Source organism: Panulirus ornatus, chromosome 45 (genome assembly GCF_036320965.1).
Source record: "Panulirus ornatus isolate Po-2019 chromosome 45, ASM3632096v1, whole genome shotgun sequence".
Taxonomy (NCBI): Eukaryota; Metazoa; Arthropoda; class Malacostraca; order Decapoda; family Palinuridae; genus Panulirus; species Panulirus ornatus.
The window spans coordinates 9,639,137-9,656,587 of NC_092268.1; the positions used below are offsets into that span (position 1 = coordinate 9,639,137).

The window sequence follows — 17,451 nt, forward strand, 5'->3', positions numbered from 1 at the left end:
CTTCATACATACCATTTTTGCTCTATGAGATAATGTTCTCTTCTTCCACACATTCTTCATTGTTCCCAGAACCTTCTCCCCATCCCCACCCTGTTACTCACTTCTGCTTTCATGGTTCCATTTGATGCTATGTTCATTCCCAGATATCTAGTACACTTCACTTCCTTCAATTTTTCTCAGTTCACACCTACATCACAATTTACTTGTCCCTCAACCCTACTGACCCTGATAACCTTGCTGTTATTCACATTTACTTTCAACTTTCTCTTTTCACACACTTTCCCAGACTCAGTCACCAACATTCTGCAGTTTCTCACCAGAGCTGTATCATTAGCGAACAACAAATGACTCACTTCCCAGGCCTTCTCATCCCCAACAAACTGCATACTCACTCCTCTCTCAAAAACTCTTGCATTTACCTCCCTAAGCACCCCATCCATAAACAAATTAAATAACCATAGGGACATCACACACCCCTGCTGCAGACTGACCTTCACTGGGAACCAATCACTCTCCACTCTTCCTACTTTTAAACATGCCTAACATCTTTGGTAAAAACTTTTCTTTGCTTCTAGCAGCTTACCTCCCACACCATATACACTTAAGACCTTTCACAAAGCATCTCTCAACCCCATCATATGCCTTTTCCAGATCAATAAATGCTACGTACAAATCCATGTGTTTTTCTAAGTATTTCTCACACATATTTTTCAAAGCAAACACCTGATCCACACATCCTTTACCACTTGTAAAACCACACTGCTCTTCCCCAGTCTGATGCTCTGTACGTGCTGTCACCCTCTCAGTCAATACCGTCCCATAAAGTTTCCCAGGAATACTCAACAAGCTTATGCCTCTGTAGTTTGAACACACCTTTATCACCTTTCCCTTTGTACAATAGCACTATGCATGCATTCTGCCAATCCTCAGGCACTTCACCATGATCCATATATACACCCAGTCAACAACAGTCACCCTCTTTCTTAATAAACTCTGCTGCAATGCCATCCAAACCCACTGCCTTGCCAGATTTCATCTTGCGCAAACCTTTCACCGTCTCTTCTATCTTAATCAAACCATTCTCCCTGACCCTCTCACTTTGTTCACCACCTCGACCAAAACACCCTACATCTGCCACTCTGTTATCAAACACATTCAATAAACCTTCAAAATACTCACTCCATCTCCTCACTTCACCACTACTTGTAATTATTTCCCCCTTCACTGATGTTCCCATTTGTTCTTTTTGTCTTATGCACATTATTTAACTCCTTCCAAAACAGCTTTTTCTTCCCCCTAAAGTTTAATGATACTCTTTCACCCCAGCTCTTATTTGCCCTCTTTTTCATCCGCTGCACTTTCCTCGTGACCTCCCGCCACTTTCTTTTATACATCTCCCAGTCATTTGCAGTCCTTCCTTGCAAGTGTTGTCCAAATGCCTCTTTTCTCTTTCACTAATAACTTCTTCATCCCACCTCACTACCCTTTCTAATCTGCCCACTTCCCACCTTTCTCATGCCATATACATCTTTTGCACATGCCAACCCTGCTTCCCTAAGTACATCCCATTCCTCACCCTTTCCCCTGACATCATTTGCTCTCACCTTTTGCCATTCTGCACTTAATCTCTCCTGGTACTTCCTCATACAAGTCTCCTTTCCATGCTCACTTATTCTTACCACTCTCTTCTCAACATTTCCTCTTCTTTTTTTGAAAACCTCTACCAATCCTCACCATTGCCTCCACAAGATAGTTATCAGACATCCCTCCAGCTGCCTCTCTCAGCATATTTAATATCCAAAAGTCTCTATTTTACATGCTTATCAGTTAAACACAGAATCCAATAATGCCCTTTGACCATCTCTCCTACCCACATACATATACTTATGAAAATCTCTCTTTTTAAACCAGGTATTCCCAATCACCAGTCCTTTTTTCAGCACACAAATCCACAAGCTCTTCACCATTTCCATTCACAGCGCTGAATACCCCATACACACCATTATACACTCAACTGCCACATTACTTACCTTCACATTTAAATCCCCCATCACTAGTAGCCAGCCTCTTGCACCAAACCTGCTGACACACTCACTCAGCTGCTTCCAAAACACTTGCTTCTCATGATCTTTCTTCTCATGACCAGGTGCATAAGCACCAATAATCACCCCTCTCTCTCCATCCACCTTCAGTTTTACCCACATCAGTCAAGAATTTACTTTATTACACTCTATCACACACTCCCACAACTCCTGCTTCAGTAGTGCTACTCCTTCCATAGCTCTTGTCTTCTCACCAACCACTGACTTTATTTCCAAAACTTTTCCAAACCATTCTTCCCCTTTACCCTTGAGCTTTGTTTCACTCAGAGCCAGAACATCCAGGTTTTTATCCTCATACATACCTGTCTTTCCTTTCTTCTCATCTTAGTTACAACCACACATTCAGACACCCCAATCTGAGCCTCCGAGGAGGATGTGCACCCCCTACTTGACTCCTTCTGCTGTTTCCCCTTTAAGAAATTGAAATACAAGGAGAGGAAGGTTTCCAGCCCCCTGCTTCCACACCCTTTAATCGCTTTCTACCACACATGGGGAATATCCCTATACATATACATACACATAAAGACAAATACGTACATACACATGAACATATTCATACTTGCTTGCCTTCATCCATTCCTGGCACTACCCTGCCCCTCAGGAAACAGCATTGCTACCCCCTGCTTCAGTGAGGCAGTGCCAGGAAAACAGACAAAAAAGGCCACATTTATTCACACTCAGTCTCTAACTGTTATGTGTAATGCACCGAAACAGCAGCTCCCTATCCATATCCAGGCCCCACAGACCTTTCCATGATTTATCCCAGATGTTTCACATGCCCTGGTGCAGTTCATTGATAGCACATTGACCCTGGTATACCACATTGTTCCAAATCACTCTATTTCTTGCTCACCTCTTATGTTCTTGTTTGCTCGGGCCCCAATCACTCAAAATATTTTTTGCTCCTTTCCACCTCCAACTTGCTCCCCTACTTCTCCTTGTTCCTTCCATCTCTGACACATCGTCTTTGTGAATCATTCCTCTCCATATGTCCAAACTATTTCAACACACCCTCTTCTGCTCTATCAACTATACTCTTATTTCCACACATCTCTTGTACCCTTTCATTACTTACTTGATCAAACCACCTCACACCACATATTGTTCTCAAACAATTTATTTCCAACACATCCACCCTCCTCCGTACAACCCTATCTATAGCTCATGCCTCGCAGCAGTATAATATTGTTGGAACTACTTTTCCTTGAAACATACCCATTTTTGCTCTCCGAGATAAAGTTCTCTCCTTCCACACATTCTTCATCGTTCCCAGAACCTTCACTCCCACCCCCACCTTGTGACTCACTTCTGCTTCCATGGTTCCATATGCTGCTAAGTCCACTCCCAAATATCTAAAACACTTAACTTCCTTCAATTTTTCTCAATTCAAACTTACTTCCCATGTAACTTGTCCCTCAGCCCTACTGAACCTAAAAACCTTGCTGTTATTCACATTTATTCTCAACTGTCTCCTTTCACACGCTTTTCCAAATGTAGTCACCAACTTCTGCAGTTTCTCACTCGAATCAACCACCAGAGCTGTATCATAGCAAACAACTGACTCACTTCCCATGCACTCTAATGCCCAACAGATTGCATTCTCGACCCTCTCTCCAAAGCTCTTGCATTTACCTCCCTAAGCACCCCATCCATAAACAAATTCAACAACCATGGAGACATCACACACCCCTGCCACAGACCGACCTTCACTGGGAACCAATTACTTTCCTATCTTCCTACTCTCAGACATGCCAATACATCCTTGGTAAAAACTTTTCACTGCTTCAAGTACCATATCTCCCACACCATATACTCTTAAGACCTTTCACAGAGCATCTGTATCAACCCTATCATATGTCTTTTCCAGATCCATATATGCTTCATACAGATCCATCTGTTTTTGTATGTATTTCTCACACACATTCCTCAAAGCAAACATCTGAACCACACATCCTCTACCACTTATAAAACCACACTGCTCTTCCCCAGTCTGATGCTCTGTATATGCTCTCACCCTCTCAATCAAGGCCATCCCATAGAGTTTCCCAGGTATACACAACAAACTTATGCTTCTGTAGTTTGAACACTCACCTTTGTCCCCTTTGCCTTTGTACAATGGCACTATGCATGCAAAATGCCAATCTTCAAGGAATTCACCATGATCCATACATACATTGAATATCTTCACCAACCAATCAACAACACAGTCACCCCCTTTCTTAATAAACTCTACTGCAATACCATTCAAACCTGCCACCCTGCCGGATTTCATCTTCTGCAAAACTTTCACTACCTCTTCTCTCTTAACCAACCATTCTCCTTGACCTTCTCATTTTGCACCCCACCTAGACCAAAACATCTTACATCTGCCACTCTATCATCATACTTATTCAACAAACTGTCAAAATACTAACCCTGTCTCCTTTTCACTTCATCATAACCTGTTATAACTTCCCCCTTCGCTGATGTTCCCATTTGTTCTCTTATGCACGTCATTTATTTCCAAAACATCTTTTTATTCTCCCTAAAGTTTAATGATACTCTGTAACCCCAACTCTCATTTTCCCTCTTTTTCAACCCCTGCACCTTCCTCTTGACCTCCCACCACTTTCTTTTATCCATCTCCAATTCATTTGCACTCCTTGCTTGTGAGTATCCTCCAAACACCTCTCTTTTCTCTTTCACTAATAACTTAACTTCCTCATCTCACCACTCACTGCCCTTTCTAATCTGCCCACCTCCCACCTTTCTCATGCCACATGCAACTTTTGCACATGCCATCACTGCTTCCCTAAATACATCTCATACCTCACCCACTCCCATCACATCAGTTTCTCTTACCATATGCCATTTTACACTCAACCTCTCTTGGTACTTCCTCACAAGTCTCCTTTCCAACCTAAGTTACTCTCACCACTCTCTTCTCCCCATCATTCTCTTTTCTTTTTTGAAAACCTCTACAGATCTTCATTTTCACTTCCACTAGATAGTGATGAGACATCCCTCCAGCTGCCCCTTTCAGCACATTAACGTCCAAGGGCCTCTTTTACACTCCTATCAATTAACACGTAATCCAGTGATGCCCTTTGACCATCTCTCATACTCACATACATATACTTTTGTATATCTCTCTTTTTAAACTAGGTATTATCAATCACCAGTCTTTTTTCAGCTCACAAACTCATATGCTCTTCACCATTTCCATTTACAACATAGAATATTACATGTACACCAATTGTACCCTAAACTGCCACATTACTCACCTTTGCATTAAAATCACCAATCACTGAAACCAGGTCTCATGCATCAAAGTTGCTGACACACTCACTCATCTGCTCCCAGAACACTTGCCTCTCATGATCTTTCTTCTCTTGACAGGTGCATAAGCACCAATAGTCAACCATTTGTGCCCATCCACTTTCAGTTTTACCCATATCTATTAAGAATTTACTTTCTTACACTATCACATACTCCCACATTTCCTGCTTCAGGAGTAGTGCTACTCCTTCCTGACTTTACTCCCAAGCATTTATGTATATATATTTATGTTTACCCCAGATGTTTTACATACCTTGGTTCAGTCCATTGATAGCACGTCAACCCCGGTATACCATATCGTTCCATTTCACTGTCCTTGCACACCTTTCACCCTCCTGTGTGTTCAGGCCCCGACCAGTCAAAATCTTTTTCACTCCATCCTTCCACCTCCACTTTTGTCTCCCACTTTTCCTTGTTCCCTCCACTTCTGACACATATATCCTCTTTGTCAATCTTTCCTCACTCATCCTTTCCATATATCCAAACCATTTCAGCACTCTCTCTTCTGCTCTCTCAACCACACTCTTTTTATTTCCACTCATCTCTCTTACCCTTTCATTACTTACTTGATCAAAACACCTCACACCACATATTGTCCTCAAGCATTTCATTTCCAACACATCCACCCTCCTCTGTACAATCAGTTTTTGCCTAAAAAGATATAGCTAGTTTCTCTTGAACATGAAAATCTACACCATATCGCTCAGAGTTGAGGCATGAGCTGCACCATAGCATCCAACTGCAAAATGTGGGGGTGGTTACTGGCAATTGAATATCAATTCTTTTTGAAAAAGAGTCAGTCTTAAACGTTAATGCTAGTTGAGTATATTGTCTCAAATTATGAGTTACAATACGTACTTAGGTCCAGTGTGTGCCATTGAAAGGCCTGTACATATGATGTCACATTGACACATTATCCAAAAAATGCATTGAACTGTTGTCCCTGATTAGGTTACATAAACAGCACCTGGTCAGATGATTCTGAATTATGTACCAAGGAATAACCAGTCAAATATATATTGACTAGCAGTAATCTTATCAAACCTAAAATAGCTTGATTCAGCCTAACTAACAGCCAGATTTCATCATATAATTTACATGATGACTTGTAGGATGCACAAGTCTGAAATATATGTTTGATATTGGTCCCTAGGAGCACTAAACCTTCACTTCCTGGTTAACAAGACCAGTATTCTGCTGAATTGCTGACGGAACTTCGTCTGAAACAGCACTCCCAAGTGATCCAGCGGAATACCAAGAGGACCAGTCAGATAGATCCTTAAATTTTGAGGCTGTTGAAACCTGTCATATAGACACTTCATTTAGCTTAATATGGCTGGCGCAGGTATGTAAGGATGTAATTAATTGGATTATTAGGTCATACGTTCTGTTAGTGTATGCCTTATATATCATGTCATCAAAATTTATTGGGTTGGAAAGAGAGATTAACAGTTTGTGTAAATGTTACGGAAGTGCATGTCCGAAAAAGTAACAAAAGCATGACTTTTTAAGTACACCTTCGCTTACAAATACACATTTAGATTCTAATACAAGTTATGTTGCTTTATGCTTTTATGCCAGTATAACCTCATTTTTCTTCTATACCCTTGAGTCTTTTCTCAAGGCCATTTATATTATATGAGAGAAGTTTGCAGTAACTGTTGGGTAAAGGACAAGACTATTCATAAAGGTTTAATGCATCATGCACAACTCCCACATTAGCATGAATGATCCCATACATTCACAGGAACAAACAGTAGTCACACCCTGAAAATGGGCTTTCACTGACAAGAGCCCATGGTAGTCTATTCTTGGTAAATCTTGACACTAACACACACACTCAGGTTAAAGTTCTAATGCTGATGTCTGTAATTCATAATAAATGAATGATTGGACATTCCTTCGGAAAATACATTTGATCACTTTTCTGTTGTGGTAGCTTGATGGCGAGCCCAAATCCTGACTATTTCACATTTTTTCTACTGTATGCATATAGGTATATGCACATAGTATCCATTTATTTAGCATGTATAAATTCTACTGTTTGGCATACAGATTTTAATATGAACTTCATAGCTTGATTTTGATGTTACATTATTTGTATGGAAGGTAACTATTGTTCAGAAACCTCTGTTGCAGGATGATTGATCAGCAGTAGAATTGTTTGTGTATGAATATGGGATATATGGAAAAATGTTACGAGTAAGGAAATATCTTACAAAGTACCAGTCTGTAAAACCCAGTAGTATATGCAGTATAAACATAGTTGTCATTAAAAGTGTGTATAACTCAAAAGAAATGAAACTCAAACATACAATCTATGTATTGTTAACACTTTTGACCAGTTTAAGCATATATTTATTGCAAGTGTGGATTAAGAATAAGTGTAATGCTCCAAATTGCCACTGTAGGAACTATTCTGAAAAGGTAAGTGAATTTTGAAATGATATTTGGGGAATGAAACACTTCATATCGGAGAACTACAGTGATGAAGATTGAGAAGGAAAAGTGTGTTTTAAAGTATCACTCTTAATTTTCATTTAATGTAGGTAAACATATTAAGAGAGACGTTCATACAAAGAGTGGAAGAATACAAATATTATGCTTCTATAAAATCTATATTTGAATTTGGTTAATAGGCTGAGTTAGAGGGTGTACGATACATTCATAGATATTATATTGTTGAGCTAAGTTGTGAGATCACACCAGTTTAACACATGTGTCCTTACTTATAGACACTTCCTCATAACCTGTGTACCTGGACGTCACCAGACACTTCCTCATAACCAGTTTACCTGGACGTCCCCAGACACTTCCTTATAACCAGCTTACCTGGATTTCCCCAGACACTTCCTCATAACCAGTGTACCTGGACGTCCCCAGACACTTCCTCATAACCAGCTTACCTGGATTTCCCCGGACACTTCCTCATAACCAGTTTACCTGGACATCCCCAGACACTTCCTCACAACTAGCTTACCTGGACGTCCCCAGACACTTCCTCACAACCAGTGTACCTGGACGTCCCCAGACACTTCCTCATAACCAGTTTACCTGGACATCCCCAGACACTTCCTCATAACCACCATACCTGGACGTCACCAGACACTTCCTCATAACCACCATACCTGGACGTCCCCAGACACTTCCTATAACCATCATACCTGGACGTCCCAGACACTTCCTCAAAACCTGTTTTACCTGGACGTCCCAGACACTTCCTCATAAACCATCATACCTGGACGTCCCCAGACACTTCCTCACTAACCACCATACCTGGACGTCCCCAGACACTTCCTCATAACCACCATACCTGGACGTCCCCAGACACTTCCTCATAACCACCATACCTGGACGTCCCAGACACTTCCTCATAACCACCATACCTGGACGTCCCCAGACACTTCCTCATAACCATCATACCTGGACGTCCCAGACACTTCCTCATAAACCATCATACCTGGACGTCACCAGACACTTCCTCATAACCATCATACTGGAGTCCCCAGACACTTCCTCATAACCATGTCCCTGGACGTCCCCAGACACTTCCACATAACCACCATACCTGGGTCCCCAGACACTCCTCATAACCACCATTACCTGGGACGTCCCCAGAACTTCCTCATAACCACCATACCATGGACGTCCCCCCAGACACTTCCTCATAACCAGTGTACCTGACGTCCCAGACACGTCCTCATAACCATCATACTGGACGTCCCCAGAACACTTCCTCATAACCATCAACCTGACGTCCCCAGACACTTTCCTGATAACCAATCAATACCTGGACGTCCCCCAACACTTCCTCATAACCAGTGTACCTGGACGTCCCCAGACACTTCCACATAACCGTGGGGGGGGGGTTGTATAACAACCTGACGTCCCCCAGACACAATCTCATAACCATCATACCTGACGTCCCCAGACATTTCCACTATCCATCATACCTGACGTCAACCCGAACACTTCCTCATAACCAGTATACCTGGACGTCCCCAAACACTTCCTCAAAGAACCATCCTACCTTTGGACTCACCAGTCACTTCCTCTAACCATATATACCTGGACGTCCCCCAACACTTCCTCATAACCAGATACCTGGACGTCCCCAGACACTTCCTCATAACCATCATACCTGGACGTCACCAGACACTTCCTCATAACCATCATACCTGGACGTCCCCAGACACTTCCTCATAACCACCATACCTGGACGTCCCCAGACACTTCCACATAACCACCATACCTGGACGTCCCCAGACACTTCCTCATAACCACCATACCTGGACGTCCCCAGACACTTCCTCATAACCATCATACCTGGACGTCCCCAGACACTTCCTCATAACCAGTGTACCTGGACGTCCCCAGACACTTCCTCATAACCATCATACCTGGACGTCCCCAGACACTTCCTCATAACCATCATACCTGGACGTCCCCAGACACTTCCTCATAACCTGTGTACCTGGACGTCACCAGACACTTCCTCATAACCATCATACCTGGACGTCCCCAGACACTTCCTCATAACCATCATACCTGGACGTCCCCAGACACTTCCTCATAACCATCATACCTGGACGTCACCAGACACTTCCACATAACCATCATACCTGGACGTCACCAGACACTTCCTCATAACCATCATACCTGGACGTCCCCAGACACTTCCTCATAACCATCATACCTGGACGTCCCCAGACACTTCCTCATAACCACCATACCTGGACGTCCCCAGACACTTCCTCATAACCACCATACCTGGACGTCCCCAGACATTTCCACATAACCGCCATACCTGGACGTCACCAGACACTTCCTCATAACCATCATACCTGGACGTCCCCAGACACTTCCTCATAACCACCATACCTGGACGTCCCCAGACACTTCCTCATAACCACCATACCTGGACGTCCCCAGACACTTCCACATAACCGCCATACCTGGACGTCACCAGACACTTCCTCATAACCATCATACCTGGACGTCCCCAGACACTTCCTCATAACCACCATACCTGGACGTCCCCAGACACTTCCTCATAACCACCATACCTGGACGTACCCAGACATTTCCACATAACCATCATACCTGGAACTCATAATGACCCGCCTCATAAATGAGGCAGAGCAGGAGGAGGCAGGCGACCGTCCATGTATGCCATGTCACGGCGGCATGAAGGCGGGCGGGAGGGCGTGTGTGTGAGTGAACCTTGACTTCCATAATTGCCGCCAAGATGGCTGGCTCGGGTTCCAATAATGCGGCACAACTCCCGCCTCCCGCTCACCAGGAACACAAGTCCTTTTAAAAACTATATAACCCAATCCCCTGCTTACAACACAACCACCAATAACAACACATATAATGCAGCTCATAATACCAATAGAGTGTGGTAGAATGGAGATATGATTTATATATATAAAGTGAGATCATGGTGGAGACACCGACCCTGTGAGGGGAAGTCTTCCATGTGGACCAGCTGAGCGCCGCTGCCAGACGTACGTTCCCCTCCCCCACCTCAGGCTACAGCATCTGTGTCCCCTCATGATGACCAGGCGTCAGGCAAGCATATACAACCCTCTACAACTTAACAATCCTCTACAACTTGTGTCCTCCCTCCAACAACAACTACAACATAAAGCGGTTCGACACTCCTCCCCAACTTGAATTTTCCCTCCAAATCCGACCAACATGTACAACACAGGCGCCTCTGGTGGCCAAACTGGGCACTACAACCTAACCTAACCTAACTTAACCTAACCACAACCTAACTTAACCAAACCACAACCACAACCTAACCTAACCACAACCACAACCTAACCTAACCTAACCTAACCTAACCACAACCTAACCTAACTTAACCAAACCACAACCACAACCTAACCTAACCTAACCAAACCACAACCTAACCTAACCACAACCACAACCTAACCTAACCACACCACAACCCAACCTAACCTAACCAAACCTAACAACTAACCAAACCACAACCACAACCTAACCTAACCTAACCAAACCACAACCACAACCTAACCTAACCACAACCACAACCTAACCTAACCTAACCAAACCACAACCTAACCTAACCACAACCTAACCTAACCACAACCTACCTAACCACAACCTAACCACAACCACAACCTAACCACAACCACAACCTAACCTAACCACAACCTAACCACAACCTAACCTAACCACAACCTAACACACAACCTAACCACAACCTAACCTAACCACAACCTATCCACAACCTAACCTAACCACAACCACAACCAACGAATTAATGTTGTTGCAATGTACTACCTTCAAATATGTGAGGATGGATGATGGAGCACTTAAAGTATGTGAGGATGGATGATGGAGCACTTAAAGTATGTGAGGATGGATGATGGAGCACTTAAAGTATGTGAGGATGGATGATGGAGCACTTAAAGTATGAGATGCATGGATGATGGAGCCACTTTAAGTATGTTGAGGATGGATGATGGAGCACTTAAAGTATGTGAGGATGGATGATGGAGCACTTAAAGTATGTGAGGATGGATGATGGAGCACTTAAAGGTATGTGAGATGGATGATGGAGCCACTTAAATTTATGTCGTAGGATGGATGATGGAGCACTTAAAGTATGTGAGGATGGATGATGGCGCACTTAAAGTATGAGATGATGGATGATGGAGCACTTAAAGTATGTGAGGATGGATGATGGAGCACTAAAGTATGGATGATGGATGATGGAGACTTAAAGTATGTGAGGATGGATGATGGAGCACTTAAAGTATGTGAGGATGGATGATGGAGCACTTAAAGTATGTGAGGATGGATGATGGAGCACTTAAAGTATGTGAGGATGGATGATGGAGCACTTAAAGTATGTGAGGATGGATGATGGAGCACTTAAAGTATGTGAGGATGGATGATGGAGCACTTAAAGTATGTGAGGATGGATGATGGAGCACTTAAAGTATGTGAGGATGGATGATGGAGCACTTAAAGTATGTGAGGATGGATGATGGAGCACTTAAAGTATGTGAGGATGGATGATGGAGCACTTAAAGTATGTGAGGATGGATGATGGAGCACTTAAAGTATGTGAGGATGGATGATGGAGCACTTAAAGTATGTGAGGATGGATGATGGAGCACTTAAAGTATGTGAGGATGGATGATGGAGCACTTAAAGTATGTGAGGATGGATGATGGAGCACTTAAAGTATGTGAGGATGGATGATGGAGCACTTAAAGTATGTGAGGATGGATGATGGAGCACTTAAAGTATGTGAGGATGGATGATGGAGCACTTAAAGTATGTGAGGATGGATGATGGAGCACTTAAAGTATGTGAGGATGGATGATGGAGCACTTAAAGTATGTGAGGATGGATGATGGAGCACTTAAAGTATGTGAGGATGGATGATGGAGCACTTAAAGTATGTGAGGATGGATGATGGAGCACTTAAAGTATGTGAGGATGGATGATGGAGCACTTAAAGTATGTGAGGATGGATGATGGAGCACTTAAAGTATGTGAGGATGGATGATGGAGCACTTAAAGTATGTGAGGATGGATGATGGAGCACTTAAAGTATGTGAGGATGGATGATGGAGCACTTAAAGTATGTGAGGATGGATGATGGAGCACTTAAAGTATGTGAGGATGGATGATGGAGCACTTAAAGTATGTGAGGATGGATGATGGAGCACTTAAAGTATGTGAGGATGGATGATGGAGCACTTAAAGTATGTGAGGATGGATGATGGAGCACTTAAAGTATGTGAGGATGGATGATGGAGCACTTAAAGTATGTGAGGATGGATGATGGAGCACTTAAAGTATGTGAGGATGGATGATGGAGCACTTAAAGTATGTGAGGATGGATGATGGAGCACTTAAAGTATGTGAGGATGGATGATGGAGCACTTAAAGTATGTGAGGATGGATGATGGAGCACTTAAAGTATGTGAGGATGGATGATGGAGCACTTAAAGTATGTGAGGATGGATGATGGAGCACTTAAAGTATGTGAGGATGGATGATGGAGCACTTAAAGTATGTGAGGATGGATGATGGAGCACTTAAAGTATGTGAGGATGGATGATGGAGCACTTAAAGTATGTGAGGATGGATGATGGAGCACTTAAAGTATGTGAGGATGGATGATGGAGCACTTAAAGTATGTGAGGATGGATGATGGAGCACTTAAAGTATGTGAGGATGGATGATGGAGCACTTAAAGTATGTGAGGATGGATGATGGAGCACTTAAAGTATGAGAGGATGGATGATGGAGCACTTAAAGTATGTGAGGATGGATGATGGAGCACTTAAAGTATGTGAGGATGGATGATGGAGCACTTAAAGTATGTGAGGATGGATGATGGAGCACTTAAGGTATGTGAGGATGGATGATGGAGCACTTAAAGTATGTGAGGATGGATGATGGAGCACTTAAAGTATGTGAGGATGGATGATGGAGCACTTAAAGTATGAGATGATGGATGATGGAGCACTTAAAGTATGTGAGGATGGATGATGGAGCACTTAAAGTATGTGAGGATGGATGATGGAGCACTTAAAGTATGTGAGGATGGATGATGGAGCACTTAAAGTATGAGATGATGGATGATGGAGCACTTAAAGTATGTGAGGATGGATGATGGAGCACTTAAAGTATGTGAGGATGGATGATGGAGCACTTAAAGTATGTGAGGATGGATGATGGAGCACTTAAAGTATGTGAGGATGGATGATGGAGCACTTAAAGTATGTGAGGATGGATGATGGAGCACTTAAAGTATGTGAGGATGGATGATGGAGCACTTAAAGTATGTGAGGATGGATGATGGAGCACTTAAAGTATGTGAGGATGGATGATGGAGCACTTAAAGTATGTGAGGATGGATGATGGAGCACTTAAAGTATGTGAGGATGGATGATGGAGCACTTAAAGTATGTGAGGATGGATGATGGAGCACTTAAAGTATGTGAGGATGGATGATGGAGCACTTAAAGTATGTGAGGATGGATGATGGAGCACTTAAAGTATGTGAGGATGGATGATGGAGCACTTAAAGTATGTGAGGATGGATGATGGAGCACTTAAAGTATGTGAGGATGGATGATGGAGCACTTAAAGTATGTGAGGATGGATGATGGAGCACTTAAAGTATGTGAGGATGGATGATGGAGCACTTAAAGTATGTGAGGATGGATGATGGAGCACTTAAAGTATGTGAGGATGGATGATGGAGCACTTAAAGTATGAGATGATGGATGATGGAGCACTTAAAGTATGAGATGATGGATGAGGTGTTACATCCGCTTGTGGTGTGTCATGGTGTCACCATATTCTCCCCACTGTAGCCCGCCCCTCTCCCCGCCATATTCTCCCCACTGTAGCCCTCCCCTCTCCCCGCCATATTCTCCCCACTGTAGCCCGCCCCTCTCCCCGCCATATTCTCCCCACTGTAGCCCGCCCCTCTCCCCGCCATATTCTCCCCACTGTAGCCCTCCCCTCTCCCCGCCATATTCTCCCCACTGTAGCCCGCCCCTCTCCCCGCCATATTCTCCCCACTGTAGCCCTCCCCTCTCCCCGCCATATTCTCCCCACTGTAGCCCGCCCCTCTCCCCGCCATATTCTCCCCACTGTAGCCCGCCCCTCTCCCCGCCATATTCTCCCCACTGTAGCCCGCCCCTCTCCCCGCCATATTCTCCCCACTGTAGCCCTCCCCTCTCCCCGCCATATTCTCCCCACTGTAGCCCGCCCCTCTCCCCGCCATATTCTCCCCACTGTAGCCCTCCCCTCTCCCCGCCATATTCTCCCCACTGTAGCCCGCCCCTCTCCCCGCCATATTCTCCCCACTGTAGCCCGCCCCTCTCCCCGCCATATTCTCCCCACTGTAGCCCTCCCCTCTCCCCGCCATATTCTCCCCACTGTAGCCCGCCCCTCTCCCCGCCATATTCTCCCCACTGTAGCCCTCCCCTCTCCCCGCCATATTCTCCCCACTGTAGCCCGCCCCTCTCCCCGCCATATTCTCCCCACTGTAGCCCTCCCCTCTCCCCGCCATATTTCCCCACTGTAGCCCGCCTCTCTCCCCGCCATATTCTCCCCACTGTAGCTCGCCCCTCTCCCCGCCATATTCTCCCCACTGTAGCCCTCCCCTCTCCCCGCCATATTCTCCCCACTGTAGCCCTCCCCTCTCCCCGCCATATTCTCCCCACTGTAGCACTCCCCTCTCCCCGCCATATTCTCCCCACTGTAGCCCGCCCCTCTCCCCGCCATATTCTCCCCACTGTAGCTCGTCCCTCTCCCCGCCATGTTCTCCCCACTGTAGCTCGCCCCTCTCCCCGCCATATTCTCCCCACTGTAGCCCTCCCCTCTCCCCGCCATATTCTCCCCACTGTAGCCCTCCCCTCTCCCCGCCATATTCTCCCCACTGTAGCTCGTCCCCTCTCCCCGCCATATTCTCCCCACTGTAGCCCTCCCCTCTCCCCGCCATGTTCTCCCCACTGTAGCCCGCCCCTCTCCCCGCCATATTCTCCCCACTGTAGCCCGCCCCTCTCCCCGCCATATTCTCCCCACTGTAGCCCGCCCCTCTCCCCGCCATGTTCTCCCCACTGTAGCCCGCCCCTCTCCCCGCCATATTCTCCCCACTGTAGCCCTCCCCTCTCCCCGCCATATTCTCCCCACTGTAGCCCTCCCCTCTCCCCGCCATATTCTCCCCACTGTAGCCCTCCCCTCTCCCCGCCATATTCTCCCCACTGTAGCCCTCCCCTCTCCCCGCCATATTCTCCCCACTGTAGCCCTCCCCTCTCCCCGCCATATTCTCCCCAACTGTAGCCCTCCCCTCTCCCCGCCATATTCTCCCCACTGTAGCCCTCCCCTCTCCCCGCCATGTTCTCCCCACTGTAGCCCTCCCCTCTCCCCGCCATATTCTCCCCACTGTAGCCCTCCCCTCTCCCCGCCATGTTCTCCCCACTGTAGCCCTCCCCTCTCCCCGCCATATTCTCCCCACTGTAGCCCTCCCCTCCCCGCCATGTTCTCCCCACTGTAGCCCGCCCCTCTCCCCGCCATATTCTCCCCACTGTAGCCCTCCCCTCTCCCCGCCATGTTCTCCCCACTGTAGCCCTCCCCTCTCCCCGCCATATTCTCCCCACTGTAGCCCTCCCCTCTCCCCGCCATGTTCTCCCCACTGTAGCCCGCCCCTCTCCCCGCCATATTCTCCCCACTGTAGCCCGCCCCTCTCCCCGCCATATTCTCCCCACTGTAGCCCGCCCCTCTCCCCGCCATATTCTCCCCACTGTAGCCCTCCCCTCTCCCCGCCATATTCTCCCCACTGTAGCCCTCCCCTCTTCCCGCCATGTTCTCCCCACTGTAGCCCTCCCCTCTCCCCGCCATATTCTCCCCACTGTAGCCCTCCCCTCTCCCCGCCATGTTCTCCCCACTGTAGCCCGCCCCTCTCCCCGCCATATTCTCCCCACTGTAGCCCTCCCCTCTCCCCGCCATATTCTCCCCACTGTAGCCCTCCCCTCTCCCCGCCATATTCTCCCCACTGTAGCACTCCCCTCTCCCCGCCATATTCTCCCCACTGTAGCCCTCCCCTCTCCCCGCCATATTCTCCCCACTGTAGCCCTCCCCTCTCCCCGCCATATTCTCCCCACTGTAGCCCTCCCCTCTCCCCGCCGGGTGGGATGACATGTGAAAGTTGGTGTGGAGGAGGAGGAGGTCCACCCGTGTCTGGCTGGCGCCGTGTGGCCAGCGTCTCCCCTCCCCACCCCTCACCCTGGCGCCGTGTGGCCAGCGTCTCCCCTCCCCACCCCTCACCCTGGCGCCGTGTGGCCAGCGTCTCCCCTCCCCACCCCTCACCCTGGCGCCGTGTGGACAGCGTCTCCCCTCCCCACCCCTCACCCTGGCGCCGTGTGGCCAGCGTCTCCCCTCCCCACCCCTCACCCTGGCGCCGTGTGGACAGCGTCTCCCCTCCCCACCCCCCTCACCCTGGCGCCGTGTGGCCAGCGTCTAC

The 17,451-nt window shown here is 46.5% G+C and overlaps 1 protein-coding gene across 4 annotated transcripts in view; it reads left to right on the forward strand.

The window, feature by feature from the left end:
- stmA (Protein EFR3 homolog stmA) overlaps positions 1–17,451 on the forward strand; it is a 106,213-nt gene that overhangs the window by 5,978 nt on the left and 82,784 nt on the right. For 3 of the 4 annotated variants that reach the window (XM_071688237.1, XM_071688234.1, XM_071688235.1), the window contains exon 2: positions 6,574–6,765. The exons of the other annotated variant lie outside the window; for it this stretch is intronic. Coding sequence is in view for 1 of the 3 variants with exons in the window: in XM_071688235.1 (XP_071544336.1) it covers positions 6,753–6,765 (13 nt within the window). In the remaining 2 variants the exon portion in view is untranslated. The remainder of the gene's footprint in view (positions 1–6,573; positions 6,766–17,451) is intronic. 4 annotated transcript variants of the gene reach the window in all.